Source organism: Ascaphus truei, chromosome 5 (genome assembly GCF_040206685.1).
Source record: "Ascaphus truei isolate aAscTru1 chromosome 5, aAscTru1.hap1, whole genome shotgun sequence".
In the NCBI taxonomy this organism is placed as follows: Eukaryota; Metazoa; Chordata; class Amphibia; order Anura; family Ascaphidae; genus Ascaphus; species Ascaphus truei.
In genome coordinates, this window is record NC_134487.1 from 272,149,119 (window position 1) to 272,174,298 (window position 25,180).

Genomic DNA, 25,180 nt, shown 5'->3' on the forward strand with positions numbered 1-25,180 from the left:
AGCCACTACATCACGGGGCCCCTCCATGTGCCAGACCTCATGGCGTAGCCACTACATCACGGGGCCTCTCCAATGCCAGACCTCATGGTGTAGCCACTACATCACGGGGCCCCTCCATGTGCCAGACCACATGGCGTAGCCACTACATCACGGGGCCCCTCCAAGTGCCAGACCTCATGGCGTAGCCACTACATCACGGGGTCCCTCCGATGCCAGACCTCATGGCGTAGCTACTATATCATGGGGCCCCTCCAAGTGCCAGACCTCATGGCGTAGCCACTACATCACGGGGTCCCTCCGATGCCAGACCTCATGGCGTAGCCACTATATTATGGGGCCCCTCCAAGTGCCAGACCTCATGGCATAGCCACTACATCACGGGGCCCCTCCAAGTGCCAGACCTCATGGCGTAGCCACTACATCACGGGGCCCCACCATGTGTCAGACCTCATGGCGTAGCCACTACATCACGGGGCCCCTCCAAGTGCCAGACCTCATGCAACACATCTAGCTTATGTTATGGGTTTTTGGCTTCCTTAAACAAATGGAGTCATTATTGAAGCAAACATTTTGGCTTTTAGTTCACTTGGAAATGAAAAAAAAAAACAATCTTTTCAACAAGCTTTGAATGGAGGGTGGGTGAAAAACATGATGAGACACCATGCGACTTCAGATTGATCATTAAGGAGAGACAGTTGGCTGCAAAAAAGTGTATCCATGACACACACCCAAAAGTTTAATACACACTGTCTACTTAACATAATCAAAAGTTATACAATTGGTCAATAGGGAGATAGTTAGACATTTAAGTCCTGCACAAATTGAACAAGTAATTCATTCACAAGTCTTGGCAAGTCTTCTTCTGTTTTTTATATCCCCTCTCCTGTGAAATTCTGCCCAGTCCTGTCCATTTCAATTGCCAGCCCAGGCCTGCATAAACTCAGCTATCCATTGGGCTGGATGTCAATGGTATGAAACTCTAGGATGGTCTCAGCATGGGGTTAATGACAAATGATGGGACCAGACAGCAATGCAACAGAGCCTGGGGAAGCCTCAGGCTTGGGGAAATGCCAAGACAAATGGAAATCCAGAGGAACACCACCAAGATATGTCCTGAACGTGTTATCCCGTCTTTGTCTAAACAGTTGGAGGGCAGTAAATATTGTGAAATGCCTTTGTCTGGCTTGTTGTGCTGACATTGAACTTGGGGTCAATCCAGAGGCTCTGAATCTCTCTACAAGCATTAATGTTACAACATTTGCAGAAAATCACTTAACAAGTCCTTCGTTTCTTGTTTCACATACATATCTGCAATTTTTATAACATGCAATATTTTGAAATCTCGGCTACAAGGGAAACACCTGTGCAAACGGCCACATTTTTATTGCTTCACTGGTGCTCCATGAGCATATATTGTTCGCCTGGCGTATTACGCAGCTCGTACAGCTAATTCTGGGACAAAAAAGATGCAGATTCAATGGACCCTTTCAATAACAACTACGCTTTGGGGCTCATCGGTTTCAGCTTGGCCATTGACTGCATTTTGAAGCTGTGAACAAGAAGATGAGCACCTGTAATACTATGGAGTACATAGTGTATATGGGAATCATGAAAAATACACATCAGCCTTTGGCACCACTGCTAGGGCCAAGGGGAAATGTAACTACTAACCGCTCTACTCTATGGGGGGGGTGAAGCACTAAGGAGTAGATCCGTGAAAGCATACTTTACCAGGAAGTAATACATTACCTCTCGTTTTCAAGTATGTCCTGGGCACAGAGTTAAGACAAATAATACATGGTTACAAATACAGTTACATAAATGAACAGGGTATACATTATATACAAGACATTGCATGCACAGTTAAAGAAAATATATGTTATGGGCGTATGTAACAGTTACAGACCAGATTAAAATGTGAGACAGCCTTAGATTTGAAAGAACTTAAACTGGTGGTGGATGTGAGAGTCTCTGGTAGGTTGTTCCAGTTTTGGGGTGCACGGTGGCTTCTCCAAAAATAGTGGGCACAATGGTGAAAGATGCGGCGTGCTCGAGACACACACACCTCACCTCTCTCTCTGCTCCATGCTGTTTCCTCCGCTCCTTGGCCCCGCCCTAGAATCCTGACACCTCCTCCTGATTGGCTGCATTACCCAGCAGCAGGTAATCAGGCTGGAAGCCGCTGGCCAACACCCTAACAACAGCCCCCCAAAGCCGGTAAAGTCACATGTCCAGAGAGGTAATACCGAACACACATGTCCAGTATTACCTTAATTGTTTTACTGGACAGAGTGTCCAAATACAAGACAGTCCAGTTCAATACTGGACACCTGGCAACCTAAGAAGTATGTAACAACAGTAAAAAACCTCAATCATATTCCACATCCGATTGTGGTTCGATCCTGGATTTTCAAGGCGCGTGTAATTTGTGAGCCAGAATGCAGTGGGAATGGAAAAAAAGACCGAATTGAAAACTCATGATTAGCGATGTGTGAACCGACCGAGATTTGCTTCACAGCTGTTTCAGTCAAGTACTGTAGTATGAAAAAACAGTGACAATTTAGATTGAACTTTGTCACCAAAAGTTACAACAAAATGGCCCAAATTGTTCAAATGTAGGTTTTTTTTTTACATTGGTTTTTTTTAGTAGTTTGATCGAATTTCGAAAGTAATTGAAATGATTCAAAATTAATCAAAGCGTTAAACAAACTTGTTGCAATCTTTTGGAACAAAAACTTTTTATCCCGCACGAAAAAAGGTGAAATTTGCAACGTTTGCTAATCTGTGCGAAATGTACGCAATTCTCTAATAAAATCACGAAGACAAGTCGACATTTCTGTTTTAACTAAGTGCCGTTGGAGTTTTAACATATGAATGTAATATCCAATGCCCTGGGTGATTAAATGAATCCAATGCCAAAGAAAGACTTACAAGTAGGTGAGCAATGTAACAAAGCCAGCAGGATGTTAGGGTTTGTAGGGACGTATTAGCAGCAGAAAGAGAGGTGGCGATGCCCCTTTATAGGTCATTGGTGAGACCTCAACCAAAGCCTCTCTGGAGGGATGTAAATAAACTGGAGACTGTGCAAAAAAAGGCAACTAAATTAGATTTTAATAACTTTATTTCATATAGTAAAAAAGTGCGTGCTGTGCTATGCAAATATAATAATTTATATAAATCAATAATTATCACTCTAATATAAATAATAAGTGAATTAAATAATGTGTGCTGCCAACAAAAAACACTAACTACCCAAAGTAAGTGATAAAGATGCAGAAAAAACAGATGATAGTGGCGCCCTTACATCTACATAATATGAATATATCTCAAAAAAAGATGTAATAAGAATAACATATACTTTATACCAATTGGGTATAAACATATACAACCGTGTGAATGTGACACAATTGCTGAGAAAGTCCCTAAGAGTTCCAAGGATGTGGAAAAAATGGATCCAGCCATTGCTCAGCACATGGAAAGAGATAAATAAAACAACATAGTGTGATATTGTTAAGAGACAATGCAACTAATATTGATTAGATGGAGAGAATGACCATTAAAAATAAACAAAAAAAAACCCAGAAAAAAATACTATAGAGTGATGAAGCAAGCACTAAAAAATACTAAATAAAATTCTAATTTATTAAAAAGACAAAAATCTAAGAACAAAAAATCATTAAAAAACTAAGACATTCACTAGTCCTGCGTCCGGCGACTATAAGAATGCTACTTACAAACTGCAAGTAGGTCCAGCGCATGTAGATAGAATCTGGATGGCCGCCCCTCCGCTTCAGGTATGCTGTAGGAATGTCCTCTCCTTCTCCTACCCAGACCTGCTGGGTGTTCGGAACAGACCTCCGTCTGCACTGATAAACAGGCAGTGGAAAAAAAAGTCGCCCGATAGGCCCAAAAAATGGTAAACTTGCCATTTTTTGCCAGTAAGTGCTATTCACAAAGCAGTGATAAGTGAATCGTACTATAAAAGGTCACCATTTATTTTCACCAGCTAAAGGCTGGCGCAAAAGAGATGGAGACATGTGTAAAAGCATATTTTTTTTCTGCACAGCATTAATACAAGAGGCAAGCGGGGATCTCCAAGGGGTGGTCCCTGCGGGTATCCGGGGGCCCTCGAGTGGTCCCCGCAGGTGTCTGGGGGCTCTCGGGTGATCCCAATGGGTGTCCGGGGGGCTTCAAATGGTCCCCGTGGGTGTCCGGGGGCCCTCGGGTGGTCCCCGCCGGCCTGCGGTACCAATCCAGTGGGCAAATTTCCCCCCCCCAATGCATTGAAATAAATACACCCCTCTCCCCCCCCCCAACACATGGGCAAAATACTGTACTGGGATGGGCAGTTACAGTATTTTACTGTATTTAGAGTATTTACAGTATTTTACTGTAATACAGTAAATACTGTAATGAGCAAAATAACAATTATCCAGATATGGATAATAGCTCATTTGCCCATTATTAAATCAAACATTAGCCAGCCAGCATAAATAAAGTAAATAAACCTTTCTACTTGCCCCTGCCATCATGAAGGGCGTCCTCGTCAGAATACTCCAGGTCCATGTCCTCCGATGCCAGCAAGAATACATAAAAAAATACAATCTAATGGCCCCTAACCCCTTAATCACTTTAGCGGTTAATAACTGCTATAGTAATTAAGGGGTTAACCCACTCTCCCCTTACTACCCACCCGGGAGGCCTAATTTTATTGTAATATTTATTGGGGGCAGAGGGGGTGAATGAAGGGCCAAGTACCAGCTCTGTCGAAATTTCCGCAGCAGAAAAAAAATCGCCAGGCGAGCCCTTTTCAGAGAGGTGATCAGCACGTCGCCGCCTACTTGCCAGTTGGGCAAATGTTGCTATCACTGGTATTATGGGTTTTCTGCACACCGTGATAGCAACGCTGTACATTATTAAAAAAAGAACGGCGATTTTTTTTATCAGCGCTTAGTGCATAGGTCCCATAGTCGGACGCAAAAGCACTGATTTTATCACTGCTTTGTGAATCTGCCCCATTCTCTTTACTCATTGAGCCTCTCCTCCCTAAAACATGATATACATGTAACCCTGCCTCCCCCCCACCCCCAGACTCTACGGTGATGTCTAGGGTGCATGAGGGCAGATTACATGCGGTATGGTGCGTACCTGTTAGGAACAGGAGGGCCTGAGCTTCCCGCGGTGTTGTGGGGGAGCCAGGACCGGGCTTCTGGGGTGATAGCCTCCATGATCTCTTAGTGGTGCAGCGCCTCCATCTTCTATACTCCCAGGGTAATGGGACAGGACCGGTATAGAAGAACCCCTCGGGTCCCAGGGTTATACTCTCCAAGTCACACACAGTCTTTACGGCTGAAGAATAGTCTCTTTATTTGACAGAGCAACAATATCCCAACGATAAGGCTTCCAGCAGCCGCAACACAATTGCCAGGACGGGGTATACACAGCTCACCTCCGCCCAAATACTTCCTCCTCTCCTTCCCTCCAAGTCACTCTTCCGACAGTATGGTCTGAGCTAGGGCTTCAATACCCCGTGGCCCACCCCCGAGGTTAGCCTCGAGGTGGGTCTTGAATTGTCCCCCCATCACCCCTGGCAGTGGGGTGAGGGCATTGGTCCACCAGTCTATAATTCTATCAGCTCTACCTATAGACGCTTATTGTTTCAGTTCCTCTCTTTCTCCTCCGGCACTCTGCGCCGGGGAGCCCGCAGCCTCCTGATACTCCTCGGACCGTTCCGCAGGATTCGTGGCTCACGGCATAATAGCCAGCAACTCTAGACTCTCGATATACTGTTCACTCGAGCTCTTCCTAAACTACTCTCTCGAACGAAGAACCAGCAACCAACGAAGAACACGAACAAAAGACACCACTCACCGGAGTGGGCTGCTAAATATAGAGCTAGCCTCTCCCCTCATGGTGTCAGCAGAACCTCCCCTCTTGCTCACGCCTGCAGCAGAGTCCAGGCCTGCGTCTACCACTCAGGATAGGGCTATGAAGGGGGAAAACCCATGATGATTACTGGCGCCTGATCTTAACAGGGCTTATCACAGTAGAAGGAAGATAGGTATAGCCTGAGCTGTTTACAGGGGGCTACATACACTTTCAAATATATAAAGGGAGTGAACAAAGGGAAACATATTCCAAAGAGAGGGGAGTGCTAGAACAATAGGTAATTCCCTGAAGCTGGAGGGTGGCACGCTCAGGGAAAATGTGAGGAAGTGCTTCTTCATGGAAAGGGTAGTAGATTTGGGGAATAGACTCCCAGCAGCCATGGTAGGGGCAAATACAGTATAGGAATTTAAACATGCTTGGGAGTGACATAAGTCTCAATCCTAATTACAGATGAAAGCCGAGGATCAAATAGAGCCAGAGGTTTTACAGCAGATAGGAAAATGGGCAGACACAGTGGGACAAGTGAATCTTCTCTGCCGTCAAATTCTATGTTTCTATGGGAACTCTGATTGAGTTGTTTTGATTTGTTTTCTTATATATATATATATATATATATATATATATATATATATATATATATATATATATATATATATATAAAAAATGACATCACTATGTGCATTTAGGCACAACTGTTATCAGTTGTAACTGTTATGTGTTACTAGAGGCGTATTGATGATAGCCAACCTCCTGCAGTGTCCCAAGGTTCATTTATTTACATGCGATTTGAAAGTCAGAGGCATAGGGTGCTGTGCTAGGAAACACCAGATGCTGTTTGTTTTGTTTTGCTTGAAGAGGAAAGAGAGGAGGAAACTGGATTAGCTGTTCCTCTCCTTCCAAAGCCTAGCCTGATACATATTTACAAGGGCCTGTGTGGAGATTTGAGGTGCTGCAAGGGTCTGGAAAGTAGTCTGCCACTGAATCTTACTCGAGGACTAGAATAAACACAATTATCCTGCATAGGTGTCTTGCTTAAATCTCTTGTAAGTACGAGAACTGATGCTGCTCTGAGAAATAAAAATAGAATGCATTTTCTGTGGGTCATTATTAAGATGGCTGTAACCTCATGTCCCCATATTCCATAAACCCAATTTTATCATCACTTCGCTAGTTGTCTGGCTAAATGAACAGAGGAACAGACAGAGAAAGTGAATATGAGCAGCATCTCAGGAAGCCATGAGATACTTGTACTAAATCTTAGATTTGTATCATAGTCTTCTTAATGCATATAGTCAATGTATGTTTGTAGGGCCACTTAGCTCACAACACACATTTTGTGAACAATTGAACAATGTAATTGGTTTACTTAAACCTGTATAATCACACTTAAGCAAACATGTGTCAGTTTTGGCTTTTTTTTGTCAATAGGGGAGGTGCCAGTTAAGTAATTGCACCTTTAAAAACCTTACTGTTGACTTCCACATCCAATGGTATGGTTGCCAACTAGCTCTTGAAGACCTTGTGATGTACATCGAATCCAGGCTTTTGAAATTGGGACAGCTTATGTAAAAGCTAAGCTGACGGAAGCTGTCCAAGTAGTGACCCCAGATATTATAAAGTAAGATAAATCCACTGTTAGAGGACATTATCCCAAAGGTATATAGATCTGTGTGACATCAAAAATCCTCTGGACTGAGAGACTATCTTGAAATTCCAACATGCGATGGTTAAAAGTATCTTGATATTCCAGTGCCATATTAGACTGAGCAAAGACAGGAGGAACAGGCAAGTGAACAGAAAAGGAGAAGTGTAAGAAAGAGATAGCAAGTTGATGTCCGTAGCCTCGCCCTACAACCTGAATACAGACATCAAGACATGCTAAGCTGATGACGCTGTTATCAGAAGCTTCTGTACCTCCCTTTCCACTTCTTGGTGCTTATACACCGAAAATGTGACATGCGCAGAATGCGTTGAGAATGTTGCTGAATAGTTGATTTAACAGGTATATTGTACCATGGCCGGGAGTTAAAGCAAGATAGTGCCCACATAAACAATATATGTCATTAAAGTCTATGGCAGACAACCCGTTTCGGGCGCTATAGTGCGGATCATGCTTTGATGACTCTCGGCCCATGAGAGCTGATTCTTTGTCTAGATCAGGGTGGAGCACTCCGTGGTCATTGTCTTTTTCACAAGGACACAGCTGTGCACTGTGCCTATTAAAGTGAAGATACTCCAAGGAGAAATCTGGGTCAGACACCTTCTGTGAGTCACATAAGAGTTATACACCTACTGTACCATCCCAAGTTGGACTGGATCAACATACCATGGTAATCAAGAGCCAGGCGCCATGTCTTATTGTGTGAATGTTATGCAAAGCAATTTTGCCATATACGTACCTATCCGTTCTCATGCACCCTACCGGAAATGAATGTTAAAAGTTGTCAACTACATTAAATGTTTTACTAACCACCCCTCATAAGCGGAGTTTAACTTTAAAACAAATTAACTTTCCATTTGTCTTTCGAAGAAAGGGGAATTTAAAGCACTGAAATTATATTAAATAACTTTTTGCGTTTACATCTCGGCTTTTAAAAAAGAAAATTCACAAAATAAATCTTGTGCCATATTTACTATGTTACTTCGTCAGGTCCCGAAACGCGTTGGGGTGTATATGTGGGCAATCTACACTGTTCTTTGTATGGCACGTTTGCTAAAATAAAGATACCTTGCTTTGAACTTGGGGAAAAAACAAAAGGGCGCCCCAATCTCTACAATGAGTGAATATGAATACCACAATATGTATAAACAACAGAATGCTAAATGCAAATAAGAATATACAATAGAATACAACCGTGTGAGTGTGATAAAACGCTGAAAAAAGTCCCCAAAAGTTCCAAGGATGTGGAATAAATGATCCAGTCGTGGCTCAGCACATGAAAAGAAATAAACAAAACAACATAGTGTGATACTGTTATAGAAAATAATCTCAATAGTTAAAAAAAATATATAAATTAAATAAAAGATAAAATAAAAAACAAACAAAACAAACAGAGTGATCGAGCAAGCACTAAGGATTACTAAAATAACAAAACTATTTATTAAAAGACAAAAATCTAAGAACAATACAAATAAAAATAAAAAAACTAAGACATTCACTAATCCTGCGTCCGGGTTCTATAGGAATCGTACTTACAAGCTGCAAGTAGGTCAAGCGTGTGTATATATAGTCTGGATGGCTGCTCCTCCGATACGCCGTCGTAGTATAGCTCCCCCCGGTGGCATAATCTTGCGAGAGAGGGAGAGGCGGAGCGGTCTTGCTGGCAGCGGAATCGGAACCTTGAACAGGAGAGGTCAGGAGGCTTACGAATTACTTCCCAGCAGACCGAGGTCCCTTCCGAACACCCAGCGGGTCTGGGTAGGATAAGGAGAGGACGTTCCTACAGCACACCTGAAGTGGAGGAGTAGCCATCCAGACTATATATACACGCGCTTGACCTACTTGCAGCTTGTAAGTAGGATTCCTATAGAACCCGGACGCAGGATTAGTTGATGTCTTAGTTTTTTATTTTTATTTGTATTAGTTTTGTTATTTTAGTAATCCTTAGTGTTTGCTCGATCACTCTGTTTGTTTTTTATTTTATCTTATTTTATTTATTTATTTTTGATAACTATTGAGGTTATTTTCAATAACAGTATCACACTACTGTACGTTGTTTTGTTTATTTCTTTTCATGTACTGAGCCACGTCTGGCTCCTTTATTCCACATCCTTGGAACTTTTGGGGACTTTTTTCAGCGTTTTATCACACTCACACGGTTGTATTCTATTGTATATTCTTATTTGCATTTGGCATTCTGTTGTTTATACATATTGTGGTATTCATATTCACTCATTGTAGAGATAGGGGCGCCCTTTTGTTTTTTTCTGTAGTTCTTATACTAGCTTTGGGTAGCTAGTTTTTTAGTTGGCAGCCCCCATTATTCATTATTTAGTTCACACATTATCTAATATATTTATATATTTGAATAGCGCTACACAGCACGCACTTTTTTCTTTGCTTTGAACTTGGACACTGTGAATACGTCCTCATCGCTGTTGTACTGATATACATACTGGATATATATATATATATATATTATATATATATGATAAAGAAGTGACATATTCTACCAGCCAAGAACAGTTCTCCCTGCTATATTACCCAGCAAACACATGGTTAGTACAGGCAGCCTGTAGAAGGAAGGATGGGGGAGTGGCAAGCAATGTTTACCGAGGCTTCATAGGATTCAGTATACTTTTCATTATTCAGTGCAACTAACTCTGCTCAGTCTACATAAATAAAACATTAAAAACCCTCCGCGGATACACAAACACAAATGAGCATGGAAACTGTAAATGTATCCCTCCCATTATACAATTGTAAGTCCTTACATATTCCCTAGATTTACTACATGGCTCCAAATTATAAAAGGCACTTACTGCAAGTCTAGACTTTATATCACCCATCCAACAATAATGCCCCTAATTGATGCAGTAGTGAGATTTATTGTAATGAGTAACAGAAATGAATTATTCTGTATACAGTAATCTGCAGGAAAGTACTAATCAGCAACATGAACTGAACCATTCATGCTTAACATGTAGTGGTAGTAATGACATAACTACAGTATGTAAACCATTGCTCTGTATTCAGTGCTGGCTATTCTTCATTTATTCTGTACTCTTGCTTACATTCCATTAATACTACGTTTGAAAAGATATCAACCTCCAGTTACCAAAGTCTGTGAGATGTTGGGGTTCTGGACCAAAAATACAATTTTAGTAGAAAAGTACTGATTTTTATTAGAGAGACGCCACTGATGTCTACATATCAGCGCTTATGTCAAAAAGCCAGTGAGACTGACTCTGTATCAGGGACGCTGACTCTGTATCAGGGAGACTGACTCTGTATCAGGGAGGCTGACTCTGTATCAGGGAGACTGACACTGTTAACAAAACACAGAACCCCAGCAAGCTCTTTTTGGGAACCCCTGAGCCCCCACAAAAAATATATATGTATATGTGTCAAAATGGAGTGCTATTGAGCGTGGCATATGTACAAAAGACAACAGAGAAGCCCAATGCTACATCCAACATGACAGAAATACACCGCATAATACTTATATATTCTCTTGAAATAGGGTCATTTAGTTTAACCCTTTGGCCAAAGCATTGTAAGCTTGCGAGCCACGACAAGGCAGACACCTGTTCGCATTGGGCTTCTCTGTCGTCTGTTGTATACATATGCCACGCTCAATAGCACTCCATTTTGACACATATACATATATATATATTTTGTGGGGGCTCAGGGGTTCCCAAAAAGAGCTTGCTGGGGTTCTGTGTTTTGTTAACCCATTTCAGCTGTTGGAGGTTGGTGGCTCCTCCTTCCCAGGTTTTAAGCCCGCCCCTCCCTAGTTTGCAAGTCCCTCATTCTGCTGGATATAGACCCACTGTGGTCTTTCTCCCTCCTAATAGAGGTAAATGAGAATTTTAATCCTAATAGAGGTATATTGGTATTTTATCTGGTTGTGTTAGGCCTTGCGAACAGGTGTCTGCCTTGTCGTGGCTCGCAAGCTTACAACGCTTTGGCCAAAGGGTTAAACTAAATGACCCTATTTCAAGAGAATATATAAGTATTTTACTGTCTATTTCTGTCAGATTGACACTGTATCAGGGAGGGTGACTCTGTATCAGGGAGGGTGACTCTGTATCAGGGAGACAGACTCTGTATCAGGGAGACTGACTCTGTATCAGGGAGGCTCATTTTGTATCAGGGAGACTGCACTGTATCAGGGAGGCTGACTCTGTATCAGGGAGGCGGACTCTGTATCAGGGAGGCGGACTCTGTATCAGGGAGGCGAACTCTGTATCTGGGACACTGACTCTGTATCAGGGACGCTGACTCTGTATCAGGGATGCTGACTCTATACCTGCGAGGCTGACTCTGTATCAGGGACACTGACTCTGTATCAGGGATGCTGACTCTATACCTGCGAGGCTGACTCTGTATCAGGGACACTGACTTTGTATCAGGGACGCTGACTCTGTATAAGGGAGTCTGAGTCTGTATCGGGAGGCTGATTCTGTATATGGGAGGCTGATTCTGTATGAGGGAGGTTGACTCTGTATCAGGACGCTGACTCTGTATCTGCGAGGCTGACTCTGTATCAGGGACACTGACTTTGTATCAGGGACGCTGACTCTGTATAAGGGAGTCTGAGTCTGTATCAGGGAGGCTGATTCTGTATGAGGGAGGCTGATTCTGTATGAGGGAGGCTGACTCTGTATCAGAGAGACTCACAGAAAATCAGTGAGAATTAATAACGGCTTTTGTCTATTTTCTGCCACTTTAGCACCTGCCCTGTCCAGTTATGCAGTCACTGCGTACAAATACTATCAATACATCACTGCATCATTAAGGAGTCTAGGTGTCTCTCATTATCTGTGCTCATCAGATCCCTTAATCGCTGGTGATCTCTCACATATGAACTGGGCTTACAAAGTTATATTCTCTGATCCTACTGTTCTCTTTACACTTATTACTTGTTCTCACACAGTCAAGAAAGGATCAGTCAATAAAGGATCACTTAAAAATGTAGCACCAATAAACATGATACATTGCATCAAGGCAATATTTAATGCCGCGTTAACACATGTGCCATTGAAAACAATGGTCACGCATGCGCTTTACCCTTAATGCATGCGTACGGTAATGCATTTGTTTGTGTGTTATTCTGCATTAATGGGGGCAATAACGTCCGCTACATCTGTATTTTCCCTTTGTGGTCTGTGTTTACCGAGACATTCACGCACTGGGAACATTCACTTGTTGCCTGTGCTCACAAAGTCATTTATGGACTGGTCACTCATCTATTTGTAGCTTTAAATAACAGATCACTGAAGGGATGGTCATCTGTCCTTAGCTAGTTCTCCTTTATCAGGTCACCAGGAGACCTAACCTTTGCTACCTAAAATGATGGAGCCTTACTATATGTACTCACTGGCTCCCTCAAAAGCTGCATACTTGTCCCATGTTACCATATCTTATGTATTACCTGTAGCTGCATCTCACACGTTCCTACAACCTCAGCTGAAAACCCACATAATATCCATACATTACATTAAACCTCTGGGCTTTTGACTCCCAAAACTAATGTTGTGTTGAGTCTTCCGAGATTCAAACTTCCCCAAAAATAACAAGCCACCTGTGCTCTTGGCTAGACCTGAATGTTCTGACAATAAGACCTCCAGATCCTAAATGCTCTGGCTGCATACAGCTGCTGAAGCCTGGAATTCACATTCAATCCACATTAGGTAGAGGAGGATCTTATTTCATTTTCAGGATCCGAAAGCCAGGGATGAAATCCCTCTGTGCCAGCCAAACTGCCCGAGGAGCGAGTGGAAGCAAATTTTCTCTCTCTCTCTCTCTTTTTTTTTAATAAAGATCTATTACATCTTGGAAGCCAGTGTTAGCCTGAATGGGAAACCGCCAAAGCGCTGAGCAAGCAAGCTAAGCCCTCGACTGCTGAGAATGGGCCTGTTACTCATTCCATGGGTGCTGCAAGCACTATGCCAGACCAGTATATAAACCAGATGCTCCACAACGCTACGGTGGTTCTAAAAGTGACACAAATCCTCCACAGTACAGACAGAAATACTCAAGAGTGCATATGCATACCAAGTTCCTTAGACCTAAGACTTTAAAACATCCCACATTGCTTACATTACAGATATTAGGATTTTGGGTGTGGGTGTGCTGCACACACAGGAATTCCTTAAAGTTTTACCCTGATCTATTACACAGCTCGTATACTCTATATGAGATCAATTGTAAAGTATTTAAGAGAGAAAGGTCAGCTCGGCATCATCTCAGACCATAACATTTTAATTTAAGCTTACGTGTATTAGCTTATCGTATATAAGACCAAAAGCTATATTAGAAAAGGACATAACAAATACACAGGCAGTTTTTTTTCTATGTGATCATGCTTGTTTTCTTTGTAAGACTTTATCAGACTTAAATTATGGGGGCAAAACCAACCCATCCTCTCTATGAATACTCCCCTTTTCAGGTACTCACATACTTTCCAGGGCACCAAAGCTGTCTTGTCTCCTGGGATGAGCCCTGAATAATTCTAGGGCTTGTTCCATCAACATTAACTTGTCATTATTTTCTCCACTACCCAACTCGTGTCAATGCTAAATGTTAATCTAAATGAAAAAAATGACTACTCGTTTTTTATCCATCATTTTCTTCTACAGGATGGTAACCTGGGGGTCCCCGGTGTTTTCGACTACATGGACCTCCAGGTCCTGGAGATACTTTTTTTTTAAATTTTGTATGGTTTCTAATGTGCTGTTTTTCTTATATTATAAAATGTTCCCTAAAGTATTTATTAATGTATTCAATTTATTATAAAAAATAAAAATAGATATATATATATACACATATACTGACTAGCGCTCAAAGGGCAATAACTAAAATATTTAATTTGGGCAATAGTGCAAAAGAGTCAATAAAAAAAAAGTCCATATGCAAGCAAGAAAAAACGAAAACATAAAATTCAGAACATCGGAAAAGTTGAATTTGAAATGTTTTGCTTACAATATACAAATAGTTCAGAAAGTCTTTAAATGATGCTCCTATATAGTAAGGCCTCTATGGGGTTGAAATTCTGCAAAGATAAGAAGCGCAGAAATGTGTGGTGAAGTACGTTTTATCAAGGTTAAAATCAAATACTGTATAATAAAACTCCAAACTAGACACTCAAACCAGTGATTTCAGTTATCTAAGTGCACATAAGTTTAGCGAAAACCTGGCCCTTCAATCCCGTGTCCCAATTGTGGCCAGCTCCCCATCTGTCCCCGGCTGGCCTCTCCATGAAACTCAGCCTCAGATCTGCCAGGTAGTGTTCTGGTGACGTCACTGGGACTACGGAGGTTCCGGTTGGCCAAGAAACCCAATGCGCGTTCTCTGAGATCGTTCATCTGTTTTGTCAGGAGTGAAATGGTGTTGGTCCCTCCCAGGTATACAACCCCTCTTTATCTAGCCCCCAGACTGGTACCTGTTGCTGATGGCCTGAGTATTCTACTTCTGGATGATATGCCACAAGTTGCGTTAGGTCAAATAACGAGAGACAACTACAATGATGTTTGTAATATAACCATTTTTATATCGCAAGTATAGACAACTTTAGGAACCTTGTGACGCTTAACAAAGGATCACTACATTCATATTATAACACATCAACACAACATTCCCCATAAACACTTCATGGGTTTTATGTCAGTGTGTTGAGGATGTGGCCACCCAATCCTGGGTATCCAGACCTATGTGGTGCCGGTACACCATTGGAGCTTGTCAATGCAACAAAGTGTAGCAGGCCTGTTCTTCGCAAAATACTTTGGTACCACTTTTAGCTGCAACCATTGATGGTGCTCGCTCCTCCATGCAGCTTTCCTCTGAAAATCTGCTGTTCCCCCTCCAGTCAATGTCCACTCTCTCTTAACGGGACATAGACAGGCCCCAGGTCACACTCCATAAAACCTGAAGTCATTCAGGCTCGTGCAGATCTCCCCCGCACGTGCCCTGCTAAATCCTCTTAAAGGCTCCTCTTTCCTTTTCCAGAGCCTTGGTTAGTGGCTGAGCCTATGTCCACGACTGTTAATAAATACCGTAGTGATGGCTACTATCGCATAGAGAAAACACAGATACACCGGTCCCCTATTCAGTAGTCAGTGAAGACATCTTCCACCATGCTATAGAAGAGATCAGCTCCACAAATAGTAGTAAGACCACACCTTGAATATGGAGTAAAGTTTTGGCCATCCCTCCATAAAAATACATTATGGAACTAGAAAAAGTGCAGAGAAGAGCCACCAAATTAATAAATGGGATGGAACATCTGATTTATGAGGAGAGGCTAGTTAAATGACATTTCTTTATATTAGAAAAGAAGCGTCTACGAGGGGATATGATAACTATATATAAATATATTCGGGGTCAATAAAAGAGCTTTCAAAAGAACTATTCATCCCAAGGGCAGTACAAATGACGCAGGGTCATACCTAAAGGTTGGAGGAAAGAAGATTTCACCAGCAACAAAAGGAAAGGGTTCTTTACAGTAAGGACAGTTAAAATGTGGAATTCATTACCCATGGAGATGTGATGCAGATCCAATCGATATCATCAAAAAAAGTTGGACATCTTTTTCTACAAAGGAAAGGTATACAGGGATATAGCAAATAAGTAAACATAGGAAGGATGTTTATCCAGGGAGTAATCTGATTAACATCATTGGATGATGTTTCACAGGGTTTTTTGTTTGTCTTCCTCTGGATCAAAATATTGTAAATACAACTACAGGATAAGGATCTGTTGTCTAAATGTAACATACCTGTAGGTTGAACTTGATGGACGTAGGTATTTTTCAAGCCTCATCTACTATGTAACTACAGTATGTAAATGAAGCTAAACTCTTCTCCAGTATGGGGAAGACATACTGAAAAAGATTGCATTGTTTCATGGTGGAGAGTACTGCAATAATTAATAGCACTTTATAGCAATAGAGTATTATTAGCATAAAAATCCTTTAGATCAGTACTCTTTAATTTTTCATACTAAATTTAATGTAAGGTAATATAAATATACAGTATATGGTACAGGTGTTATAAATGCATGACAATTCTTGAAGTATAATAATTTTTAAATCTTTCAATGTATCCAAAAGTACGTTATAATACTCGTGGCCCTTTCACGCCTAATATTTTTCTGGATCTGGCCCTTTAAGTGCCCTGCCCTGGATTGCAAGCTCTCGAGACGAGCACGGTCCTCAGTATAATTTGTATTTGTTTATGTTCATTTGTTCTTCTTTGTATGTCATTCTACTTAATGTAACTGCTGTTCTCCCACTGTACATCTCCGAGGAATATGTTGGCATTTTACAGTATAAATAAACAGTAATAATAATAACAATAACAGGTTATTCCAGTGCGGGTTCATAAGTGCGATCGCTAAATCGGAAGACGCGACCCTGAAAACTCTGCCGCTATCTTGCGCATTCCCCATCACGCAAAAAAACGAAAGCTCGTGTCCCCCTCTGCCGCACCCATCATAAAAGGGGTCCCTGATCTGTTATCAGCCGGTGACAGATTCCGCTGTCTGATTCCTCCTGACCATTAGTAGGTCTAAATTAAGAACGGCGTTGGAGGGGGCGGCAGGAAGAGGGGGGGGGGGGAGGTCAGGACATCCGCTCCAGCTGCCAATTTTTCCTTTCCCATGCACCAGGTCTGACCTCCACCAATACAAATCAGGGACAGGCAGCCTGGCATTGCGACCCCCCCACGTTACCAACAGCATCAGTTAACCCTTCATCCCCAAATTTAACCTCAAACGTCTGAATCTAGGTAGTCTGGAAGCTGGCACCCAGGATTTTGGTTACAAATGTGCATGACAGTTGTGTATTACTAGACAGAACTTGAGGACTATAAGACCCATACAGCATTGTACAGCATGGGGGATTATGATAAACTCATAAAATGCAATATAATCCCACTGAGAAGCACAGGAACAGTGCAATAGAGTAAACGCCAAAAGACATTAGGAATAATGTGTGTGTGGGGGGGGGGATACAATGATAAACTGTAGACACCAATAAATACAGTAAACAATAGGACAGTATAGACTGAATAATACCTTGGTAGCAAGGTCATAGACATAATGTGATCATATATATTGAGTAATAGTCCCAGAGTTGTTGAACTGATGTGACTGCATAGATTGAATAAATTATTGGCTCAGTTCCCATACAAGGTATTATAAGAAATAATAGGAAAACATCCACCCAGGATCTTACTGGAATTGTATGTGGGGAACTAGGAAATAATAATACAGTATATATCCAAGATTTAAGCTGTATGGTGCACTATATAAACACATAGAGAAAATAAACGGATATATAGCCAATATTTCAGCGGCATAGTGCAAATACATCAGATATAATGGAACAGCACACACCCAAGACTGGATTTCTCTAAAGCACATACCAAGGGACATAACACAGAGAAACAGCATTTAAATGTATTTCTATATAGAACACTATGTGAAAACAATTATGAAATATGTTGCGGTTCAAATGACATTGCAGGATACGCTGAAAGACATAAGAAATGATGGCAGGACGCATTGTTCAGAATATATTGCAATATAGTACCTAACATGGTATATATAATTGACAAAGGGAATTGTGGTAACCAATAGGGCTCCCAATGACTCAGAATACATAGCAATGAAGGGTGTATTGAGAAATGTAGTATGTAATGGGATTCAATGACTCAGAAGGCGCTGTAAGATAATACTCAACATAGGAAATAATGGTGGTGTATTGCACTGTGCACTATGATATATATAAAAGTTATGGACATGCCTGCGAGTGACGGAAATTCTGAATGCGTTGGCATACAACCCCAATGCAGATTGTGACTGGACTCACATGATCATTCCTAATATATGTTGGTGTACATGAGGGATGGCCAACTCCAGTCCTCGAGGGCCACCAACAGATCAGGTTTTCAGGATATCCCTGCTTCAGGTGGCTCAGTTATAATGGCTGGCCCTTGAGGACTAGAGTTGGCCACCCTTGGTGTACATGATCTTTGAAGGCCTCTTTTCCAGACTCAGGTGCTCAGATCTACTAAACGTTTTCCTATGGGGGCAATAGAATGTATAAAACCTAAAATACATGTACAATTCTCCAGGACAGCAACTTCAACAATACAGCCCCCCAACACGTTGTAATATGGCAAGCATCCGCAGACATCATGGCATTCGTATAGTGATAATGCACAGGGGCAAAATTACTGGGAATGCATTGGCACTGCTCTACTGGGAATGCATTGGCACTGCTCTTCTGGAAATGCATTGGCACTGCTCTACTGGGAATGCCTTGGTACTGACCTACTTGGAATGCATTGGCACTGCTCTACTAGGCATGCCTGGGCACTGCTCTACTGGGAATGCCTTGGCACTGCTCTACTGGGAATGCCTTGGCACTGCTCTACTGGGAATGCATTGGCACTGCTCTACTGGGCATGCCTGGGCACTGCTCTACTGGGAATGCATTGGCACTGCTCTACTGGGAATGCCAGTACTGATTTACTGGGAATGCATTGGCACTGCTCTACTGGGAATGCATTGGCACTGTTCTACTGGGAATGCCTTGGTAATGACCTACTGGGAATGCATTGTCACTGCTCTACTGGGAATGCATTGGCACTGCTCTACTGAGAATGCATTGGCACTGCTCTACTGGGAATGCCAGTACTGATTTACTGGGAATGCCTTGGCACTGCTTTACTGGGAATGCATTGGCACTGCTCTATTGGGAATGCCTTGGCACTGTTCTACTGGGAATACATTGGCACTGCTCTACTGGGAATGCATTGGCACTGCTCTACTGGGAATGCATTGGCACTGCTCTACTGGAAATGCATTGGTACTGCTCTACTGGCAATGCATTGGCACTGCTCTACTGGGATAGCACTGGCATTTTTTATATTGCAAATGCGTTGGCAGATCACAATTCTGTTCACTTTGCGGGAGATTCACAAAAGACGTGCTTGTGCGTTGACTGGCATTCACTTGAACGGCTTTGGAGACGCAGCTAACGCGGTTTCATGGACCTCCCCCTTTATGACATGCTGAAAATATTGAGGCGATCTATGGCTCAGAATGCATTGCAAATACAATGTGTACTGAGAGTTGTTTTTCTAACGATGGTGCAAACTCAGGATAACGTGCACTGTGCAACTCATTGTCAGTGGTCAGTGGTTTAAATAAGTAGACCTACTCAGTCGGATTTCAAGAAATTAGAGACCTACCAAACATTTGTGCCAAGTTCTTTTTTTAAATGATTTATATCAAAATAAGGTGACATTTTAAATCTGTAAATAAAAAAGGAAGCTGTATTTAAGGTTTGTCAACAAAACAGTGGTGGTGCTCTCTGACCCATCACACCTCGACCAATGCTCAGTGTATACAGTCACTGTGTGACCATATCGGGACAGTAGAACTGTATGGATCAAAATGCACTGGAATTCAGTTTTTACAGGGGACTGACCTGCGCTCCGAATCTCAGATACAATAGTGACAATAACTGGCTGAAGGCTTCGAAAGCTTGCGTAGATAATCAAAAAGTCATTGAAAAAAGTAAACTCACTTAACCTGGACTTGACTGAAGAGGGTAATCAGGACGGGCTTACCATTAGAAATGCGTGAATGTGTCCAAAAGTGGCTGGCAAACATGTTCTGAATATGTCGCCCAAACTGCAACATTTCCCAATGCTTAAAAAGGGGCAAAAATGCCACCTTACAGAAATACAGGTATCTCTCCATGTGTTGTGTAAATGAGTTTTTTGAGAGGTATATAAGTCAATGGGTCCTCTAACAGTGGAGCTCAATTCCAGTCCTCAAGCCCCCCTCCCCCCCTGCCCCCCCAACAGGGCAGGTTTTCAGGATATCCCAGCTTCAGCACAGGTGGCTCAGTCAAAGATTGAGCCTCTGATTGAGCCACCTATGCTGAAGCAAGGACTGAGCCACCTGTGCTAAAGCTGGAATATCCTGAAAACCTTACCTGTTTGGGGGAGGGGGCGGCTTGAGGACTGCAGTTGAGCTCCCCTTGCTCCACTAAATTGGTCTGTGTTTGTCCTGCCCCCCCTCTCTTTTTCCAGGGGGAAAAAAGGCAAATTGAGCATATTTGGCAAACTCCTGAGAGCGTTTCCCACACCTGCAGTTAGAATACCCATTTTGCAACAATCATATCTGCTTCAGCAGAGGTGGCTCAGTCATTATGACTGAGCCACTGATTGAGCTACCTGTACCGAAGCAGGGATATCCTGAAAACCTGACCTGTTGGTGGCCCTCGAGGACTGGAGTTGGCCAACCCTGCATTAGATCTAATGCTTGGTTAAAAAAAAAATGTTAAAAAAAAGTGTAGGAAAATGCACGGGCTATCTGAAAAAATACTGATAGGAAGGACAATTAAATTGTATTACATCATCAAAGGTTCAGCCCCCAGAAGGACTGTCGTGGGAACATCTGGTGGCCGAAATGTTGCTATCTGTTTGATGTTCTAATACAATTTATTTTTCATTCCCGTTAGTTATGGTATTTTTCCATATATCCTTTGAAAGTCATTTCTCTGAGATGGAAATGTCATCCAGATGCACCGCAACAAGGGGGTTTTAGCTGCGTTGCTTCTGGAGAAACGAAAATTCACTAGAACGAATATGCTTCAAATAAACTAAAAAGATGGTGACCACTTTTCCCGGGAAGTAACAGGGTGGTAGGGAATAGTGATCACACACACAGTTGATAGCCGCGAGCTTCTCTAATACCAGCTCAGAAAGAATCGAGCAACTGCTAACACACGCATACAGTGCACATGTACATACAGCGCATGCGCAGGAAACGCAGGGATTGTCTGTAACACAGGCAAGGAGCATCTCTAAATGTAAACACGCACACAAAGTATATGGAGCTTCCATTACCTCAGATGCAAAGAGGTTCTCTGAGAAACGCATGCAACAGCGGTTTTAATTGAATGGAAGAAATGAGGCAAAGCAAAAATGCAGTGGAAAATATGTGTGTCAATGCTCCTGCCCTTGCTGTATTTATATACAGTACTTGTGTAGGTCACTGCAGTGAGTTTGTGAGTTGTGGTAGCACATGGTTTGCACCTATGTGATATTAGCAGTGCTAATGTACTAAGCTAGTGTAGCACTGTAAGCAGTGGATGGCAATACTGTGTGTTATCAGTGGGTATGGCAGTGGGCCACTAATGGGGTAATAATAGTTGGTTGGGTGGATGGATATTTATATATCATCATGTTAATAGTGTAAGTTTATTAGAAGTTAGCTGACAGTGATAACATACTGTACAGTCATTTTTCTAGCAGTGGGTATGTACTGTGAACTCTGTTTGTAGGTAGTGAGTAAATGACGGGTATGTGTATCATTAACACAAGCGCACACACATATAGTATATACAGTACATACACACAAATCACTGTTTATTTTTCTATGTGTGTTAATAAAGGTATATTCTGTGTGCATTGATAGGTGGGTTGTTGTAATGACTTCCAACGTATGGAATGAGTAGCTCGGTGAGTAAAGACACTGACTGGCACTGAGTTTGAAGCAGGGTAACCTGGTTCAATTCCCGGTGTCGGCTCCTTGTTACCTTGGGCAAGTCACCTTATCTCCCTGTGCCTCAGGCACCAAAAAAATAGATTGTAAGCTCTATGGGACAGGGACCTGTGTCTGCAAAATGTCCCTGTAAAGCGCCACGTAAAAGTAGCAGAGCTATACAAGAACAAAACAAAGAATTAATATTAACTACGTAATATATTACAACAGCAGTGGATACAACATTTGCAAGCTAGTTGTGTAAATGTTAGTTTTCATTGGGTATACAGTATTATGTCTACAAACAGTGGGGATTTGCTGTATAAGAGGTTGTAACTGTGTTTTTAGTAGTTGTATTATGGTGCTTTCTATGAATAACGAGTATATGCTATGTGCATATTTAGGGTGCAATCCCTAGGCACATGCGTATTTGCTGTTCGTGGTAATGGATGTTGTGTATTCTCTGTGTTGCGGTGTGTATTGAGTTAGTAGACAGTGCATACTGTATATTACCTGCGGATATACACTTGTACTAAGAAGCAGGTTCTGTAACTAGGCGTAACCATGCTGTATTTTGACACATGTTAACGGCAATGTACAATATTTAAGATAATACAATTAGTCCCCACATGGACGGTGTCTGGAGTGGACTCTTCCCAGAACCACCCCAGATCCTTACCTGTCCTGTCAACAGTAGCCAGCCATACGCAGAAGAACACGCAGAGAACTCTCTTCATTTCCAGCGTTCCCCTCCGCAGAGATTAGAGCGTCAGCGCAGGAAAAATATCTTCCCAGACAATTTTATTCCCAGGGAAAAAAAAAAAAAAAGGATAACCGAGACCAGCGTCCCGGTGCGGAAAGACTGTCACCCCTTTCTGTGCCACCCTGTAACCACAACCGCACCCAGACTCTAGACTTTGAACACAGGTGGGAAGAGCTCATCCAGATCTCTCCTTTGCCTACTCTCTCCCCAAACTAAGGATGTGTTCAAACTACAAATGAAAATACCCTTTCCACCTCAGAGGAAACCTTTTTTTGTGTGTATGTGTGTGTGTGTGTGTGTGTGCAGAGATGAGGATGCATTCACAACGATTTCCTCTTCCTATGCCTGTTATTAGACGGAGCTCTCCGCATTTCCACCAAGCTGCCAGGAAAAAAAAAACTACTAAACTTTAAAGAGAAGCACTTTTTTTTTTTGTTGCAAAGAGGGACAAGGCGGGTGGGGAGGAGAGAGGTTCCTGTGTGAATGTATTTATTATTGTTTTAATCTACAGTTGCTTGCTACAGCCTGGGTTGTGCAGCCCCCACCTCCCTGATCCCTCTGTCTCTGCTCAGCTGGGGAGGCGAGGGGGGCTGACTCATGGGGAGTCTGAAATCTGAATCTGAGCACATTTTTAAACTGGTTACACATCAGAATTTTGGGAAGGACCAACTAACAAAGTGATGCTCTGTGTTCAAGGGCTCAGCCACATTATTTCACAGCGGGCAACTCCTTGGGGGCCCCTATTTAATATGCCGCGAGTTCATATTCCCCCCTTGCTAAAGGAGATTGTAGCCCGATGCATTTAAACGGGGCTCAAGTCTCCTTCAACGTGGGGAAGACGGCTTTAGAGCATATTAAAACAGGTTTCTTAGTAGCGAGACATACACACAACGGGTGCATTTAGACGGGATGTGCAAATTTTTCGTGTAAATTCACAAACCAGGTGAAACTTTCCCGATTTTCCAAAAATTAAAGATACAATATTTTAAAACACAAAACTCACTATAATTCCACTCAAAAGTAGTGGTGCAGTGTATGATATCAAGAGCGGATAATCTTGGTGGGGGGAAAAAGTGGGAAAGTTTTTGCTCCCCATTTAAAAAAAGGCATGTGTTATATATATTCTATACTTGGGAAAGAGAAGGTGAATGCAAACATTCAAGGGAAAGGCCATATACAAAGACCATTTATTACAGGGGCCTCAAACTTAGTCCTTCAGCACAGGTGGCTGCCTGTGCTGAACCTGGCTATCCATAAAAGCTGGCCTGTTGATACCACTTGAGGACTGCGTTTGAGACTCCTGATTTATTAGATATTCCAGAAAAATGGTGCGTGTGTGGTTATCAATTTATTTTTGTTAAAAATAAGTAAAAGGTGGGTTTATAACTGGACCCCCCCCCCCCCAGCAATACAAGAACATAATCAATCATTAAACTTCAAGCTGTTTACATCAGTAACTAGTAGTTTGTCGAAAATTCTGGCAACGTTCAATACATTTATTACAAGTAAAACTGTAACTGAAAATGTGTGAACAAATGGCTCAATTTTTGGGGTCAATGTATCAAGGCAAAAGTGGAGCAATTCTGGGCAAAAACAACAGGATTACATATATACCGTGTAAACAAATCCTATTGAAATCAATTGGACTTGTTTCTTTGCTACAAACGGAGCAGGTACTTTGCCGCAGAATTGCTCCACGTTTGCCTTTCATGTCTAAAGTTTCAAAAAGGAGCTGCTTGATACAAAACATCAGTCTTTTGCACTGAATGTTTTTCGTTATTGTTGAAATACTCGTGTATTTTTTTTGTGTGTTTAAGCATGTTCACACTAGCTTGTGGGTGTTTTAATGATAGCTCACACAGTAGTAGTTGTACTGTAGTTGGGTGTCTTTTTTTTTGGACACTTAAAAATATAAGCAGCTGTGTGTAGAACTGCAGTTGATTATCAATACGAGTTCAATTTGATATATTGATGAAATAATATTGGCAATGAATGGTACTATAATGAATAATGATATTGGTTTACTTATATAGTGCTAACAGTGTACAGTACACAGTGCTACACATAGAATTTTGCAGGCACAACAAGTCCCTTAAGAGTCTAAATTTGGTGAATAAGCCACAGGGAGATAAAAGTGACTTTACCAAGGTATCAATTAGCGCTGGCACTGGGATTCAAACTGGGCTTACCCATTTGAAAGACAGTTATCACTAGGAAGCTACCCCAAGCCCAAGAAAAGCTTTAGCGTTACCAAATATATATATATATATATATATATATATATATATATATATATATATATA

General features: G+C 41.9%; 1 protein-coding gene across 2 annotated transcripts in view; it reads right to left on the bottom strand.

The window, feature by feature from the left end:
- FLT4 (fms related receptor tyrosine kinase 4) overlaps positions 1-23,253 on the bottom strand; it is a 137,063-nt gene extending 113,810 nt beyond the window's left edge. For both annotated transcript variants that reach the window (XM_075602060.1, XM_075602059.1), the window contains exon 1: positions 22,794-23,253. In XM_075602060.1, coding sequence (XP_075458175.1) covers positions 22,794-22,851 — 58 coding nt within the window. In that variant the 5' untranslated portion in view covers positions 22,852-23,253. The remainder of the gene's footprint in view (positions 1-22,793) is intronic.
- Between the last annotated feature and the right edge of the window lie 1,927 nt (positions 23,254-25,180).